General features: G+C 44.8%; 1 protein-coding gene across 2 annotated transcripts in view; it reads left to right on the forward strand.

The window, feature by feature from the left end:
- Positions 1 to 4,718: 4,718 nt before the first annotated feature.
- The window catches only part of LOC137344772 (protein CASP-like), a 501,289-nt gene continuing 488,580 nt past the window's right edge, over positions 4,719 to 17,427 (forward strand). The window contains exon 1 of one of the 2 annotated variants that reach the window (XM_068007907.1): positions 4,719 to 4,983. In XM_068007907.1, the coding sequence (XP_067864008.1) occupies positions 4,834 to 4,983 (150 nt within the window). In that variant the 5' untranslated portion in view covers positions 4,719 to 4,833. The remainder of the gene's footprint in view (positions 4,984 to 17,427) is intronic. The other variant, XM_068007906.1, reaches the window with a different exon arrangement.

Consider the following 17,427-nt stretch of genomic DNA (forward strand, 5'->3'; position numbering starts at 1 on the left):
ATTAATAAATATAGTGAGAAGTTGAGGCCCAGCTGGGAGCACCACTTGTCACATCCTGCCAATCATAGTACGTACCCTTTATTCCCCATTCTCTGTCTTCTACCTCCCAACCTATTTCTGACCCAAGTCAAAAGGATACCTCCTTTTATATATATAGTATAGTATAAATAGCATCAATGTTGCAACAACAACAACAACAACAACATGCATTTATTTAGCACCTTTAATGTAGTAAAATGTCTCAAGGCGCTTTGCAGAAACATTATCAAGCAAAATTTGACACTAAGCCACATAAGAAGATATTAGGACAGGTGACCAAATGCTTGGTCAAAGAGGCAGGTTTTAAGGAGCATCTTAAAGGAGGAGAGAAAGGTAGAGAGGTGGAGAGGTTTATGGAGGGAATTCCTGAGCTTAGGGCCTTGGTAACACTGGCTATACTTGGGTATTGAGATTTAATGAAGGACTTGTGAAAGCAGAGGGCCTTTGAAGTTCTTTTCTAGATTGCTAAAGAACTTACATGAAAAGTTAGGCACAGTATGATATGATAACGGATGAAAGGGGGTGTTCTTGACTGAGAGTGAAATCATTGAGAACAGATGGAAGGAATGCTCTTGGGCCCTGTACATGGGCTTTGACTGTCCCCTCTTGCTTTCCTCCATTCTACCCAAATCTAATAGGTTGCACAGGACAGAAAGACCTCACTAAGGAGGAGTTGAAGCTGCAATGGTTTAAATCACACAAAGCCCCTGGTAGCGATGAATTACCAGCCGAGTTGGTAAATAAAGAGGAGAAAATATAACAATCAGAGTTCAGCAAGATCAACAAGAGTGAAATGGAAACAGGAAAATGCCAGGGAATGGAGAAAGTCAGTGTTTGTACCGATAACCAAGATGGAGGAGCATGGATACACTAAAAAACCAAAGTGCTCATCCTACGTGCCTGTAGGCTGCTGCTGGAAGCCATCAGAAGCAGAATCCTGAGCACATGTGGAGAAAGAATTTACCAGCGACCAATCGGCTTTTAGGGCAGGATTAGGAACATACATAAAGAGCAGGAGGATAACTAAGGAAAGAGTAGGGCCTATTAGAGACCAAAAAGGTAACCTGTGTGTGGAGGCGGAAGATGTGGGTCTGGTTCTTAATGATTACTTTGCATCTGTCTTCACAAAAGAGAGGGACGATGCAGAGATTGTAGTTAAGGAGGAGGAGTGTGAAATATTGGATGGGATAAACATAGTGAGAGAGGAAGTATTAAGGGGTTTAGCATCTTCAAAATTAGATAAATCGCTAGACCCAGATGAAATGTATCCCAGGCTGTTAAAAGAAACAAGGGAGGAAATAACGGAGGCTCTGAGCATAATTTTCCAATCCTCACTGGATACAGGTGCGATGCCGGAGGATTGGAGGACTGCCAGCGTTGTACCGTTGTTTAAAAAGAGAGAAAGAGATAGACCGAGTAATTATAGGCCAATCAGTCTAACATCGGAGGTGGGCAAATTGTTGGAATTGACTCTGAGGGACAGCATAAATTGTCATTTAGAAAGGCACGGATTAATCAAGGACAGTCAGCATGGATTTGTTAAGGGAAGGTCATGTCTGACTAACTTGATTGAATTTTTTGAGCAGGTAACAAGAAGGGTCGATGAGGGTAATGCATTTGATGTAGTCTACATAGATTTTAGCAAGGCTTTTAACAAGGTGCCATGTGGCAGACTGGTCAAAAAAGTAAATGTCTGTGGGGTCCAAGGGAAAGTCGCTAGTTGGATCCAAAATTGGCTCAGTGGCAGGAAACAAAGAGTAATGGTTGATGGGTGTTTTTGCAACTGGAAAGCTGTTCCAGTGGGGTCCTGCAAGGCTCAGTACTAGGACGTTTGCTTTTTGTGGTATATATTAATGATTTGGACTTGAATATGGGGGACTTGATCAAGAAATTTGCAGGTGATACAAAAATTGGCCGTGTGGTTGATAGTGAGGAGGAAAGCTGTAGACTGCAGGAAGATATCAATGGACTGGTCAAGTGGGCAGAAAAATGGCAAATGGAATTCAATCCGGAGAAGTGTGAGATAATGCATTTGGGGAGGGCAAACAAGGCAAGGGAATACACAATAAATGGAAGGATATTGAGAGGTGTAGAGGAAGTGAGGGACCTTGGAGTGCATGTCCACAGATCCCTGAAGGTAGCAAGACAGGTAGATAAGGTGGCATATCTACAGGATACTTTCCTTTATTAGCCAAGGCATAGAATATAAGAGCAGGGAGGTTATGCTTGAACTGTATAAAACATTGGTTAGGCCACAGCTTGAGTACTGTGTACAGTTCTGGTCACCACATTACAGGAAAGATGTGATTGCACTAGAGAGGGCACAGAGGAGATTTACGAGGATGTTGCCAGGGCTGGAGAATTTTAGCTATGAGGAAAGATTGGACAGGCTGGGGTTGTTTTCTTTGGAACAAAAGAGGCTGAGGGGAGTTTTAATTGAGGCATATAAAATTATGATGGGACTAGATAGAATGGATAGGGAGGACTTATTTCCCTTAGCAAAGGAGTCAGTGACCAGGGGGCATAGATTTAAACTAATTGGTAGAATGATTAGACGGGAACTGGGGTGAATTTTTTTCACCCAAAGGGTGGTGGGGGTCTGGAACTCACTGCCTGAAAGGGTGGCAGAGGCAGAAACCCTCAACTCATTTAAAAAGTACTTGGATGTGCACTTGAAGTGCCGTAACCTACAGGGCTACGGACTAAGTGCTGGAAAGTGAGATTATGCTGGATAGCTCTTTTTCGGCCGGCAAGGACACGATGGGCCGAATGGCCTCCTTCTGTGCCGTAACTTTCTATGATTCTATGTGAGCAGGCCTCCAACTCAAGACCAATCTTGGAGAAACCCTGCACGTCACAGCTCTACCTCATGGATTTGCGGAAGGTCCTTCATCAGTCAAACACGCAATGATATCAGCCGCAATGGAACTGACCGAACTTTCCAAACACGTTACATGATTCCTTGAGAACAAATGGATTGCAACTCAAAGGACCCTTGTAGAAATCGATATTGGAAAGCTTCCAACAAGGTTGCTTTTATCTCTCTACCTGTTCAGTATCCGTGTTGTGATGATTGTGAAGATAACCCTCCAAGGCTTTCAATGAGGCGGACAAATTGGAAACAGAACAATATGTAATAACCCGAGGAGTGCGGTTGACATTGTTCTTCCTAATAGCGGAAACAAAAGAGAACCACGATGTCTTAACTCGTGGACAGACTGGCCACCGTTAGCAGCTGTTATGGGCTAAAAGTGACCTCCAAGAAAACAAAACGATGGTACTTGTGAGTGGACATACACATAAATGAGAAGAAGATCAAAAGGGTCGGCAAATCCTGGTACTGAGTCAAAGAGCACTAAAAGTTTATAGAAGGTAGCGAGAGGTTGAAGAAGATTTGGAAAGATAGAGGCATATCTCACCAAATGTTGGAAAGTTATATATGGTCAGTAGTGCTCCATGGATGCGAAACACGAACACTGAAAAAGAGGGACACGGAAATGTTGCTAACCTTTGAGATGTGGGAAACTAAAAGATGCTCAGAGTCCCACGGACCACAGCGAGCAGCGATGAGAGAGTGCTTGAAAGGCATGAGGAATCATGATAACAAGTTTCACCAAGTCAAAGAAAGTGAAACTACCACACGTTGGATATGTAAAGAGATGGGGGAGAACGCCACCTCGGCAAGAGGTGAATCCAGGAGGAAATAAAAGGCCAAGAATGAAGAGAAAGACCAAGGAAAAGTTGGGCAGACGATATAAGGATTTGGACAGGAATGCCACTCAGACTGGCAGTAGCAGCAGAACAAGACAGGCAACATAATCTCAGACATGAGATAAATCTGAGAAGAGATTTGGTGGGCAGTTGGTTGATTGACGGGCAAATAAAATACACAATTCCAACATAATTCAGGGATTGGGGACTTTAATATGACGTGTTACTCACACGTGCTGCTTAACAGCATTTTGAAAGATATTAAGCACATTTTGAATTTGGTTAGAATTTTATAACGCGTTTTCAGGGAATCTGAAAAATTCTGAAACTCGGTGGAAATTGTGAAAGTTCTTTCACCTTTTTGAAAAAAAATATTTTGCAATTGCCCCAATTAGATGGTGGCAGTGGGAGAGGTTTTGAGTTGTGAAGTTGAACTGCGAAGTGGTTTGAGATTAATAATTCAGTCTCCTCGATTAAATATTACAGGGAGGGGTTTTTTTTTAGGATCGGTAATTATGTGGCTAATTTGAAAATTTGCAGAAAACGTCAGTATAAAGTGAAGGGAAAGGTATATTTTGGTGTCTGATTAAAAATCAGGGGGAGGAATGTCCCTCCCCTTTTGCCCCCCTCCCCGTTTAGAGCCGTTCCTAAATCCCTCAAAAAAAAAATCGCAGCTTTTGGGTGCAACATAATTCAAAAAGACAGCAGAGTGCAAAATGCAGAGACTCTCCAAAATAAACAAATAAACAATTACAAACAAGCCAGAATATTTTATTTTGCATATTCAAGTGCAACATTTTAATCTTTTTTTTTTAAAAATAAAAGAGCAGCGAGGGCTTTAAAGAATTTTACAAAAAAAAAAGATCCGATGAAGATGCTGCGGGTTTTATTTTCTATTTAACTTGCGCCCGGCCGGCTCTCTGTTTATTTAATTGGCCCGCTGTGCGCAGACCTGGCGGCTGCAATGCTTTGCTTGTTGCTGGCTGTCGGTTGCCTGCTCCGTGCCAGTGCCGGTGTTCGCTGGCTGCCCGTGCCCAGCTCCGTGCTCCGGGGGAGTGGGGAATCCAGGCCGGGTTTTGCGGGATGCCGCCTCCCCCCTCCCCCCTCCCCTCCCCCCCCCCTCTGAACTCCAATCCAGGCTCGCTCTCTATTGCCTCAATATGTCTCAAGATGGCCGCCAATGTGGGATCGATGTTTCAATATTGGAAGAAATTTGATTTACAACTGCTTCAGGTCAGCGGCTCCTCGGGGTCCCCGGGCGGGCGGCAGGGTGCGGGGGGCGGCCCGGGGCTCGGCCCAGGCCGGTCAGCGGCGGCCCCGGCCCGGTTTTTGGGGCCGGAATCCACAGTTTTCTGATTGATCAGGAATTGATCCCTCGGCTGCTTTTGTGTTCAATCATCGATCAGCCGCCAGCAGCCAAGATGGCGCCCGAGATGTTGGGGCGGGCGGCCCGGGCTGAGCCTGGGCCCCCCCGGCCCCCCGGCGGGACAGGCAGGCTGCGGCTAACCGGCGACCCGCTCCCTCCCCGGTAACTTTTCCGAGGGGAGCCCCGGCTGCCGGAGTCGGTGCCCGCGGAGGAGGGAAAGTTTGAGCGGCGCGCCCGGAGCGTGGCCTCTTTCCCCCTCCCCTCCCCTCCCCGTGTACTAAACTCATGACGGAGCGGCTTCGATTTGGAGCTGCGCCGGCAGAGAGCGCTTTCCAGTCGGGCGATGCTGCTCAGAGCGAGCCGGCGGGCTGGAGGATTAGGCCGCACTTGGTCGAGGGGGTGAATGCGGAGCAGCAGTCAGGAAACTGAGGGGGGGTGGGAATAATAAAGTTACCGGCGCGGCGCGGAATCCCACCCCCGGGCCCCGGGCCCGGACTGCGCTGCAAGTTGTGAACTTTCCTGTGTCGGATGTTCCCCTCGGACTGGGACTGTGGCCGGGTCGGTCCCGGTCCCGGTCCCGGTCACCCCCCCCCCCAGTACTCCACCTTCTCCGCCAGGTTCGGGGTGTCAGTAAAAGTGGGAATTTGTGCGGAGTTGGATGTGGGGAGCGGGAGACTCGAATCCACTTCCGCTCCGCACTTTATTCGAGCTTTTGAGATTTTGGGTTTATTTAAACTTTTTAAAGCAGTACGTCAGAATAGTGAAGGAGTGTTAACATGGGAATGGGGTGCATTGATCGGGATCTGGTGCAGTAGTGGAGATCTGGTGCACTAAGGGGATTGTGGCATTCGGGATCGGGTGCAGTAATGGGGATGTGACCCAGTAATGGGGTATAGTAATGGAGATCTGGTACACTGATGGGGTGCAGCAATGGGAAATCTGGTGCAGTAATGGGGATCTGGTATGGTAATGGGTGCAGTAAATGGGATATAGTGCAGAAATGGGGATCTGGTGCACTAATGGGCTTCAGCAATGCCGTTCTGGCATGGTAATGGGGACATGGTGCACTAATGGGGTGCAGTAATGGGGATCTGGTGCACCAAGGGGGTTGCAGAAGTGGGGATCTGGCCCAGTAATGGGGTTCTGGTGCATTAATGGGAATCTGGCATGATAATGGGGTGCAGTAAAGGGGATCTGGCCCAGTAATGGGGTGCAGCAATGGGGACTTGGTGCGGAAGTGGGGACCTGATGTAGTAATGAGGTGCGGCAATGGGGACCTGGTGCGGTAATGGGATGAAGTAATGGGGATCTGGTGCAGTAATGGTAATCTGGCATGAAGAGGGGGTCTGGTGCAGTAACAGGGATCTGGCGCAGTAGTGGGGTGCAGTAATGGGGCTTCGGCACAGTAATGGGGTGCAGCAATGGGGACTTGGTGCGGAAGTGGGGACCTGGTGTAGTAATGAGGTGTGGCGATGGGGACCTGGTGCGGTAATGGGATGAAGTAATGGGGATCTGGTGCAGTAATGGTAATCTGGCATGAAGTGGGGGTCTGGTGCAGTAACAGGGATCTGGCACAGTAATGGGGCTTTGGCACAGTAATGGTGCAAAAACCAGGATTTGGTGCAGTAATGGGATGCGGTAATGAGGCTGGGGCATAGTAAGTGGAATTGGGTACAGTAATGGCGGGATTGGGTGCAGTAATGGGGATTATGTGCTATAATGGGGTTCAGTGATGGGCTCTGGTGTGATAATGGTATACAGTAACAGGGTTCTGGTGTGGTAATGGCGTGCAGTAATGCAGTTTAGTAGTGGAGCACCGGTAAATGGTTGCACCAATGGAACTCTGCAATCTTCCGTGCAATAACTGCTTTGGGAAATAGGTACAGCATGGAGATCAGGTACACTCATGGTTAAGTAAATAAGATCAGTATGCATCAGTGAGTACAGTAATGGGGCTCTGCTACAGGTGATAATTTGGTAAATGGGTACAGTAATGGAGGTGGGGTACAGTATGAGAGGTTGGCTACAGCAATGGGGTCAGGTCAATGGTTATAGTAATAGTGCTCTGATAAACAGGTCCAGTAATAGGGCTCTGGCACTGAGCGATCAAAAGATTGTTTTAGAATATGGGGGAAATTTGGAAGTATTTCTGGTTGCAGAATAGTTGTGAGGTTTTGTTTTTTTTGGAGATAGGAAGGAACGGCTTGGGATATTTTCTTTTTAGTCCAGAAATAATTGGCAATCTATAGTTTACATTTGCACGAATTGTGTTTTAAAGCGCAGTTTGTTTGGTGTGGAGTCACATTGGGGCACTGTTATTTTGGAAAATAATCAATAAAGTGGGTCTAAGGTGTCTTTTAATTGTCCCCATCAACATTATTTGTAATATTTAAGTGAACCAGACAATTGAAATTGTGGAAAAGCTTAAATGTTAGTGTATTTTTGAACTGTTGGTGTTTGCAGTGTATATAATTATATTAAATTTTTATAGTGCTTAGGCGGCAGGCTGAATCACTTCTTTTTCATTAATCCTCCTCTGTTTGTTTACTGAGGCATACTTTGAAGATGAATTCTGACTAAGCGTGTCTGGTATGATAATCACAGTGCGTGTCTATGTATTGTTCCATACATTTTTACAGCTTTAGTGGGGGTTGGGAGACGTAACCCTTTCACCATTCAGATTTGTTTACTGTTATGGAAGCGCTGTACAAATATAGTTAAAGATATGTGAAAATATTTTGCTGAATACAATTCTTTGGGGTTTTGAAGAAAAATCAGCAAAACAAAAAGTGATCTGTGTATCAGGGATCGATGTTTGAGAATGTGCTTTTCAAAATGTTAAATTGTGTATGCTAACTTAGTTTGGATTATGCCAACTGCATTCATTGAGTTTTTAATTTGGTGCTTAAAGACCGTGGGTATGTACTCAAATACAGAATAATTACTAGATGGAGATAACTTGGAGGTAATGTTGCTTTTAGAATATTTTGATTTTATATTAGGTTGTTATGGGGTAATTTCCCCCAGCTACTCTAGAATAATACTACTGCTGAAGGGAACGGTGATTGGAATGGGCATTATTGGGTCAGTGTACATTTTATATAAAATTACTGCAAGCTTATTAGATACTCATACAAATCTGAAATTTCCAGGATTGCTCTGGCTATTTGCCAAATGGTAATACTGACTTTGAGGCGGGGGCAGTGAAAACGGTAAAAATATTGTGCATGTTGGTTTGGGGGTTCTATTTTCTGAAAAGCTAATATTATAAGTATTACTGTAAAAAGAAATGCCCATTTCTGCCCCTGATTCTCTAATGCACTTTTTATGCAAGGAAATTGTAGTCTTAACAGGGAGGGAGAAATGAACCTTTCAGAGTTACTTTGAAAAGCATTGTGATGGTTCAAAGAGTGGTAAAACTCTAATTTCATACTGTAATTACTGTATTTTACATAATAAAAGCACGCTACCATGTTAAAAGCTGAGAACATAATTGCCTGGTGATATAAATATGACCCAAACTGTGAATATAACCCCATACTTTATTCTAAACCACCTATCAAACCTGTAAACATTTTAGCTACAGCTAAATATTGATCGGTGAAAGGGTTAAGTATAGACTGGACAAGGGGACAATCCAGAATTTTTACACATTTTAGCTTTTGAATATAAAGTAGGATAATGCTTGCTCTATAAATACATTTTTATTTATAAACAAGAGTAATTTATACCACAATTACCTTTGACCTGGAATATATACAGTAAATTGATTTGAGTTAATTTTCTAGCTTTTTTTTGTGAGTTAAGTCTCTGCTGAAACAGCTTTTGATGCTTGGTGTGTATTCCTAGATAAGGCAGAATAAGCTTCCTTTGTGTTGCAACATTCTTGAGATGACGAGGCCCCCTGGGCTGTACTTGACACCTAGATGATTGTGAAGTGCTTGGCTGAGGATTGTGGCCATCTTTCTTTTCTCTTTGCTTAGCACAAAATGAACTCAGAATTTTCAGTTTTGAATCTGTGTGTTGTTTGCAGGGTAGATTGTCTGTTAAGCTGTGGTTATTTTAAAAAAGTAATGAAAAATGGTTCAGTAAACTTTCATGTTTTCACTCTGGAGGGCGAGAAATCTTTGGGTTGATTTGAAGCTACATCATCAGACATCAGAGCTTGGTACAGGGTGTTCCACTTAACGTCAGTATTTAACTTTAACCTGCCAACTGGAAAGGTAACAATTTAAAATAAGAAAAATACCATTAGTAGGGAGCTGCCTCTTTTCCATAGCTCTTCCATCATTCCCAGTTTCAAGTCAAATTCAATTTTATCATAACCTTTATGGATTAGAACAAGGGCCACCAGTAAATTGTTGAAATGATTAGGATGAAATAAGTAGAAATTTAAATGTGAGATTTTATTTTTACATTGGTCTATTAAGGTGCTATAGAATCCCTTTCGAAGAGAAGAATTCGTGACGTACATGTACAAAAACAGAATGCAGTCATGCATTTTGTTTTCACTGTTTTCTCCCAACCGCAATTTGAGTTGAGAAATCTTCATTCCATGAACAGGCAGCCAATCTTGGAAATGGGTTCTCTGTACTCTGCAGAAGAATTGTTCCTGCAGATACTAAAATTGTTAACCCAGGAGAGTTTAGTGTAGAATCAAACATAATTTTCTATAGTTCTAAATAGGTAATGTATCTTTCCTTGCATTCTGTATGTACGTTTGGAAGCCTTGGCTGTGGAACTGCTTGAACAAGTTTAGCTCCAGTTGCTTAGTGAGTAACTAATTTTAGCTATTGGTGCTTGCATTTTCTTCCCTTCTCCCCTATTCACCTGATTGGTGACGTGCTGGGGTGAAGTCACGCAGTTCTCTGGTATCACTGTTATTCATGCACAAACCTAAATGGTGAATGTTGGCAACCTGTTCAACAACACCTTGACTTATAATGCACCTTTGACATAGCAAAACATCCAAGGGGCTTTACAAAGGTGGGATTGGACTCCATGCTGAACTTTGGGATGAGAGCTAGGGGATGTGACTGAAGATATCGGCACAGAAGTAGTTTTGGAAAGGTGGAGGGGTTTAAGCAGGGAATTCCAGAGTGCAGGGGCATGATGACTGGAGGCTCTGCCGTGGCTAGTGGAGTAGTTTTTATTTTTCGGGCGAGGGGGTGAAGAAGAGATGCCCACCAGACCAGAGTCGGAATAGCAGAGGGTGTGAGCTGCGATGTAATCCTGGGGAAGTGCAGAAGTAGAGTGGCCATAGATAAATTTTTATAAATGAAGATTTTCACATCAATGCACAAGGCGAATGAGAATATCGTGGAGGTCAGAGAGAATGGGATGATAGGCAAATAGGGTTAAGAATGGGATAGGATACAGGGGGCCGTGTGCCGCGCTCACACCGTCCCTCCCGTGTGCCGCGCTCACACCGTCCCTCCCGTGTGCCGCGCTCACACCGTCCCTCCCGTGTGCCGCGCTCACACCGTCCCTCCCGTGTGCCGCGCTCACACCGTCCCTCCCGTGTGCCGCGCTCACACCGTCCCTCCCGTGTGCCGCGCTCACACCGTCCCTCCCGTGTGCCGCGCTCACACCGTCCCTCCCGTGTGCCGCGCTCACACCGTCCCTCCCGTGTGCCGCGCTCACACCGTCCCTCCCGTGTGCCGCGCTCACACCGTCCCTCCCGTGTGCCGCGCTCACACCGTCCCTCCCGTGTGCCGCGCTCACACCGTCCCTCCCGTGTGCCGCGCTCACACCGTCCCTCCCGTGTGCCGCGCTCACACCGTCCCTCCCGTGTGCCGCGCTCACACCGTCCCTCCCGTGTGCCGCGCTCACACCGTCCCTCCCGTGTGCCGCGCTCACACCGTCCCTCCCGTGTGCCGCGCTCACACCGTCCCTCCCGTGTGCCGCGCTCACACCGTCCCTCCCGTGTGCCGCGCTCACACCGTCCCTCCCGTGTGCCGCGCTCACACCGTCCCTCCCGTGTGCCGCGCTCACACCGTCCCTCCCGTGTGCCGCGCTCACACCGTCCCTCCCGTGTGCCGCGCTCACACCGTCCCTCCCGTGTGCCGCGCTCACACCGTCCCTCCCGTGTGCCGCGCTCACACCGTCCCTCCCGTGTGCCGCGCTCACACCGTCCCTCCCGTGTGCCGCGCTCACACCGTCCCTCCCGTGTCTTCCCCTTGCAGTCTCTCAATCTTCTGGGAGAGTTAAAAACACTAGGCCAATTTAAGGAAAAAAAGACTGGAATTTTTTTTCCTGACCCTTGAAGGTAATAAAAGCAAGCCCTGAGATCATGGTGAATGGTGACGTTGCCCTAATGACCCACCTACCGTCTTTGTGTGGAGATGTTTGTCGTGTGCAGGCGCTCACCTAGCTCCCCTTTGAATGCTTGTAGTGATTGCTGGCAACTTATTTCAGAGGTCGACAACTATGTGATAGGAAGTACCTCCTGGCATGTTATCCTACTTGTATGCTTTCGTAACTTATACTGATGACCCCCAACCCTAACCTATCTAGCTCAAATAATCTATACATGTGGACAGAGTCTAATCCTTTCCATTGAACCACTAGAGGGGAGGGGAGTCTCATGCATCATCTTATGACTGCCGTTAGTTCAAATTGGATATGTGATTTACCACATTTTGAATATGTTTCTGCTATCACAATCTAGCCCAGTTTGAAATGAGCTACAGCTGGAGAAGGTCCATGCCCTGGTGATGCAACAGTGAATGGTTGAGAGTTTTTCCAGTTTTGCCAGATGTTAAGCTATTTATCTCTGCTGGGTCATCTGGGGTGAGATACAACTGAACACACTCCAGTTGCTCTTGTACACCTCCTAATAGCTGGCTGAACCGTGGTGTTGGGTTAAGACTGGAGGAGCAATCAGTTGGCCCTTTTTTTGTGTTTGGAACGGTATCATATGGGCAACCTAGTAAGTAGGAAGTAACTGGAAAATTATTTTATTTGTGCCTATGGTATCCTTAGGCTGGAAGGAAATAATATGTACTGTAGATTTCTGGGCCATTGTTGCCATTGGCACTCTGTTCTGTACACTGGGGGCCATATGTAGGATGAAATAGTTCATGCTAACTCTTTCCCGTCCTCTCGTTTTTTTGCCGAGTGTTTATTGTCTAGTGAAGGGCGTGCACCCATAATATTTCCTGCACTATTTGTAGGTTCAGTGTTTCTGCTGCAAAGAGAGCAGGCAGCATGTTTCCAGATCTGTCGGTGCCTACTTTGGCAAGTCATGGGGTGCTTAACATAGACCTGGTGATCAGACCTACACTGACTTTTAATTTTTTTACTCTCCCTAACATCAGAGTGATGCTGTGCATTCTATTCTGTATGGTTCGGATCAGATTAGGAACTGAACTGGGCAATCAAACATGTGCTATCCTGCTTCAGCGCCTCTGTAAATTGGTGACCAAACATTGTACAGAGCTACTGTGCTAGCTCCTTCTTTACTCTGCTGCTGATAATTCAGTTGTTTTATTGCACTAAAAAAATCAAATTATCCACTGGTTCAACAGAGAAACAGTGAAACAAACATCCATCTAGAGTATAGACAATGACAACAGAGGCTGGGATTGGAATATGCACTCTCTGGTTGTCTGGGGCTGTTTAATGACCACTTTTATTCCAGAGCAGTTCTGTGTTAATACTGTGACATATGCTTCTGATACTTTTTGGTAACATGAAGGTGGAGTTGAAATCATTATCTACAACCCAGCTTTGTCGGTGGTAGCACTCTCTCTCCTTTGGTTCAGGGTTCAAACTCCACTTCAGGGACTGGAGCACGTTGGAGGTGTCTTCTTTCAGATGAGACGTTAAACCCTGCCTATCTGTTTAGGTGGATATAAAAGACCCTATGGCACTATTTGTAGAAGAGGATGGGAATTTGTCTGGTATCCTGGCCAACATTTACCCCTCAGCCAACATCAAATAAATGGATTATCTGGTCATTTATTTCATTGCTGTTTGTGGAACCTTGCTGTGCTCAAATTGGCTGCTGCATTTCTCTATGACTACACTTCAAAAGTACTTCATTGGTTGTGAAGCTCTGAGGATGTGAAAGTGGCTATATAAATGAAACTTTATGTTGTTCTTTTACCTCCTCCTTTGCTGAGATAGCTGTTTTTGCTCTAGTCGTGTGGCCCATTTGCTAGTGCTGCTAATTGCAGTGTGTAACATGGTTAGAAAATATCCCAGCAGCTGTGATCAGTGGCATTGTAATGTGTCCATAACTATGACAAGGCTCATTTGTTCGCTGCAGTGTGGTAGAATGCAGGGGTGGAGGTGCAATGGCAGGGATAATGTGGGAGGAAATTGGCTCTAATTTTGTGGTGATAATTGGGTTGGGTGGCATAATGAAGAATATTGAAAGGTGATTGTGAGATCTAGTGAAAAGAAGATCTGGAACTCTGTGCCATTAGTGAGAGCTTTTGTTCAGCAAATGGCCCCCAATACGAACTTCAACAACGAGTTTGGAAGCACACCACGTGTACAATTTTAAACTTTGCAGCAGCTGCAAGGAATCTTAGCAACAAGCCATAGCAACATTGTGTGTCAGACCGATAGCTTCTGTCCTCGTGTTAAATTTATAAAAATATATACACATGTTGAGATTTTGTCGCACCTTCATTGTATAAATAGTATCCCATTGGTACCGCTGTGATGTCCTGAAGCAACTCCTCCACTCTGTTTTAACGCTCTTGTGACTCATTACTGTAGGGCTTGAAGGTAACAGTGGCTCACTAGACTGAAGCCAGCCTTTGCTCTAATGGACCACCCACACAGCAGACACTGGTTGAGTAAGTGGAATTTAAAAGAGCACGTGTACAGTGGTGCTTTGCTGCCAGTACACACAATGGCTCTTCTTTTCAGGGTAGACTTTTGTGAAATGAAGGGCTTCCACTGAGAACCAGGAGGATGTATGTGCAGCTACTATTTATTTTTGAGTTATCAAGAGATAGCAACTATATAATTAAAGATATAAACTGTGTTGCTTCAGAGAAAGGTTGCGCTGTAGCTGGAGATCTGAGTCCTGGAGAGATGAACATGTAGTGCTGTAAAATTTAAAAGGAAAGAATTTAATAGTTTTGTTCACCTGCATATGAATGTAATTTTTAAAGAGCTGATGGTCACTGTATGCTGTAATGAGTAAGCTAAACTCTTCTGGGACAGTGCTACCAGGTTCAGAAGGATTTTTATTTTTGCACTTGCTAATTTTCTCCCCTCTCCTGAAGGCATTGACTCCTTGCTGGGGAATGATTCCAAGGGCATCGGTCACGTTGCTTAAGTCACCATTATTCATTAATGTTGAGTGTTGACAGGCTTTTTGACTAGAGGGGAAATTACATTGGGCCCAATGCTATCTCACACTTTTAAGTCTACACACATGCACTTCTAACAGATTATTGGATATCAGTTGGAATCCCAGCTGACTTTTATTTTGCTCCTACCCCGAGAGCACTGAGGGCAATTGTACCCCGACTAAAGCCTCAGCTGAGATACGCTAACTGTGCAATTTGCAGGGATTTAACCTAGATTGATCTTGGTCTGTATGGGTCTGCTACTCAATGATAAACTCACTGCACTGTCGGAAGACCACAGCAAGGTTTTTAAAAATTGTAAATTGAGAGGAATTTTCTCTCAATTAGAACAAGCAGTTTGCAAAGAAACTGCACTGCTGAAAAATAACAGAGGCAATATTTATAAGGGGATTTTTTTTGTCCATGCAGTCATTTGGCTGTATGATGCATTTGTTTTGGTTCTGGTCTAGCGGTTTTTGCTGTGGCTAGTGATATTTGTCACTCAGTGTTCCAGCAGACTTAATTTCAAGCTCCCTTGCTCATGTGTTATGCAGTTAGGCCCAGTTGTTGAAAAAGTAGTCCTATTAAAAGGATTTTATGTGTCACGTGAGCTATTGATCCAGTTGGCAACGAAATGACCATTATCATAAATCTTTACATGTAGCATGTTATTGGGATAAATTCTTCATTGTAAAATATTCTTTTAAATTTACAATATAAGCGTGCAGTAAAAATGATTAGAAAATACACGTAATTATGTGCCCATATCCATCCATTTCAAAATAAAGTGTCCAATGTCTGATGGGCATGATGCATGATTAATTGTTCAAAATTCCCATTGACTAATCACCAGCCAACCAACCCATCAGAAACCTCTATGGGTACGGTAGTGTTATGTTACTGGACTAGTAACCCAGACCCTGGACTAATAATCCAGATTACGTGAGTTGAAATCCCACCAAGGCAGTTTGAGAATTTGAATTCGGTTTTTAAAATCTGGAAATAAAAAGCTGGAATCAGTAAAAGTGACCATGAAATTGTCAGATTGTTGTTTTTTTAAAAAAAAAACTCAACTGGTTCACCAATGTCCTGCCGTCCTTACCCAGTCTGGCCTATATGTGACTCCAGTCCCACACCAATGTGGTTGATTTTTAATTGCCCTCTGAAGTGGCTAGCCACACACTTGTATCAAAGTGGCAACTAGGGATGGGCAATAAATGCCTTGCCAGCGACACCCTAATCCCGAAAATGATTAAAACAATCTCTATGCACTAAAACAAACTAATGTAAAACCAGTCTTCTCTTAGAAAATTTCAGCCTCTCTATGTATTCATTTTAAAAACACAATGAACAATCGGCAACCACCACAAAGCAGCTAATTGATTGCTGAAATTTCTTCACCCAAGTCCATTGAGTGGCCTTGTTGATGTACCTCTATGCACCCCAAAAATCAACTTCATGTAGTAAACAGACAAATAAAATTCAACAAAACATAAAATTATCCATCCACTTACCAGTTCCATCTTCTAATTACTCCCCCATAAATATCCCTGACCTTGCGTTCTGTACTGGCCACATACACATTCGCCCCCGCCATGCATGTAATATTAATAAAAAGCCTGTCCCAGGAATTTTACGAAACCACAGTTGTACAATTCACAGGAGCTGCCAATGGGCTACCCTGTGCCATGTTGCAGGTTCAGGTCTCCAGCATAATGCTTGTGCATGTATTTTGAAAAGGTCTCCCGGCCTTAGTACTAATGTGCTGCTTTGCTGTAGAGGCAAATGTTCAATGCTGTGGCTCTGAGAAGCCCAGGGCACCGAGAGGTGCTGGAGAATTCAACAAAAAAAGTAAACTCAGTGGTAGCACAGTGTATGCTGAGGATACACTTATCAAAATACCGCACATTAGCAACCCCCCCACCTCCCCGATTGGGCATTGTGCCGTACCTCTGCTGCATGAGCTCACCAAGTACTCCCAGGGCCTCCCAGTTTTTCCTGACTTGACCTATCTTCTCTTTTCCCCCCTCCCCCATCCAAATCAAAAAATCGATTTGTCCCAGGCCCCAAACTTTGCCTCCTTGTGTAGTGCTACATCTCCAGCTCCCTAAATACTTCCATTTGAGTGCTGTGAAATCCAGACCCCCTCAACTTCCCTACCACAACAGGCTGTTTCTCAATGGCTCTCTTCCCACAAATTGTTCCAGCCCAATATTCTGAAGCTCAAAATGTGACTCTTCCTCCACCTTCTGGAGTGCTCCCAACTGCCTCCAAATCCGATACTCCACTTCCCTCCCTCGGGACTACCAACACCATTCAAGTTGCCTATTCCTTCCCCATCCATAAAGACTACCTCCCAGTTACTAGCATTGCACCACATTCACCAGCTCCATCTTTGTTCCACCGAATATGTGGTCTCTAAGATGTTGTATGCTGATGATGCTGTGATGTTGATTGGAGTGATCTTCTATTATATGATATAATTTCATTTGAATTTTTTCTGGTTAAGCATGTAAACTTCTGCCAACATCAAACAGGTGAGATGGATGACAGAGCTTGGCAGCATACTCGGGTACATCACAGCCTCTAAGGGCTGTAGCTACATGAGAGAAACCCATGAGAAGGTGTTTTAGCCCTCACTACTAAAGCCCTTACTTTTTATCTGGAAGATTAGCTAGTGCTTGAAAATAATCCTGGATAACCAGAAGATCAGGCCCCACTACGGACTTGAGCACATAATCTAGGCTGCCATTGGTGCCGTACTGAGGGAGTGCTGCATTGTTCTTTTAGATGACCTTGTCTGCTTTATCAGGTGGATTTAAAGGTTTCCATCGTGCTATTCAAGAGGAGCGGTGAGGTCTTCCAGTGTCTTGGTCGACAGAGCATCCTGAACCAACAGCAGCAAAAACAGATTATCTCGTCATTTATGTACTGTTTGTGGGACCTTGCTGTGCACAAATTAGTAGCCGAGTTTACCTATGTAACAGTGTCTGCACTTCA

The sequence above is a fragment of the Heptranchias perlo genome, chromosome 28, assembly GCF_035084215.1.
Source record: "Heptranchias perlo isolate sHepPer1 chromosome 28, sHepPer1.hap1, whole genome shotgun sequence".
NCBI classification, from domain to species: Eukaryota; Metazoa; Chordata; class Chondrichthyes; order Hexanchiformes; family Hexanchidae; genus Heptranchias; species Heptranchias perlo.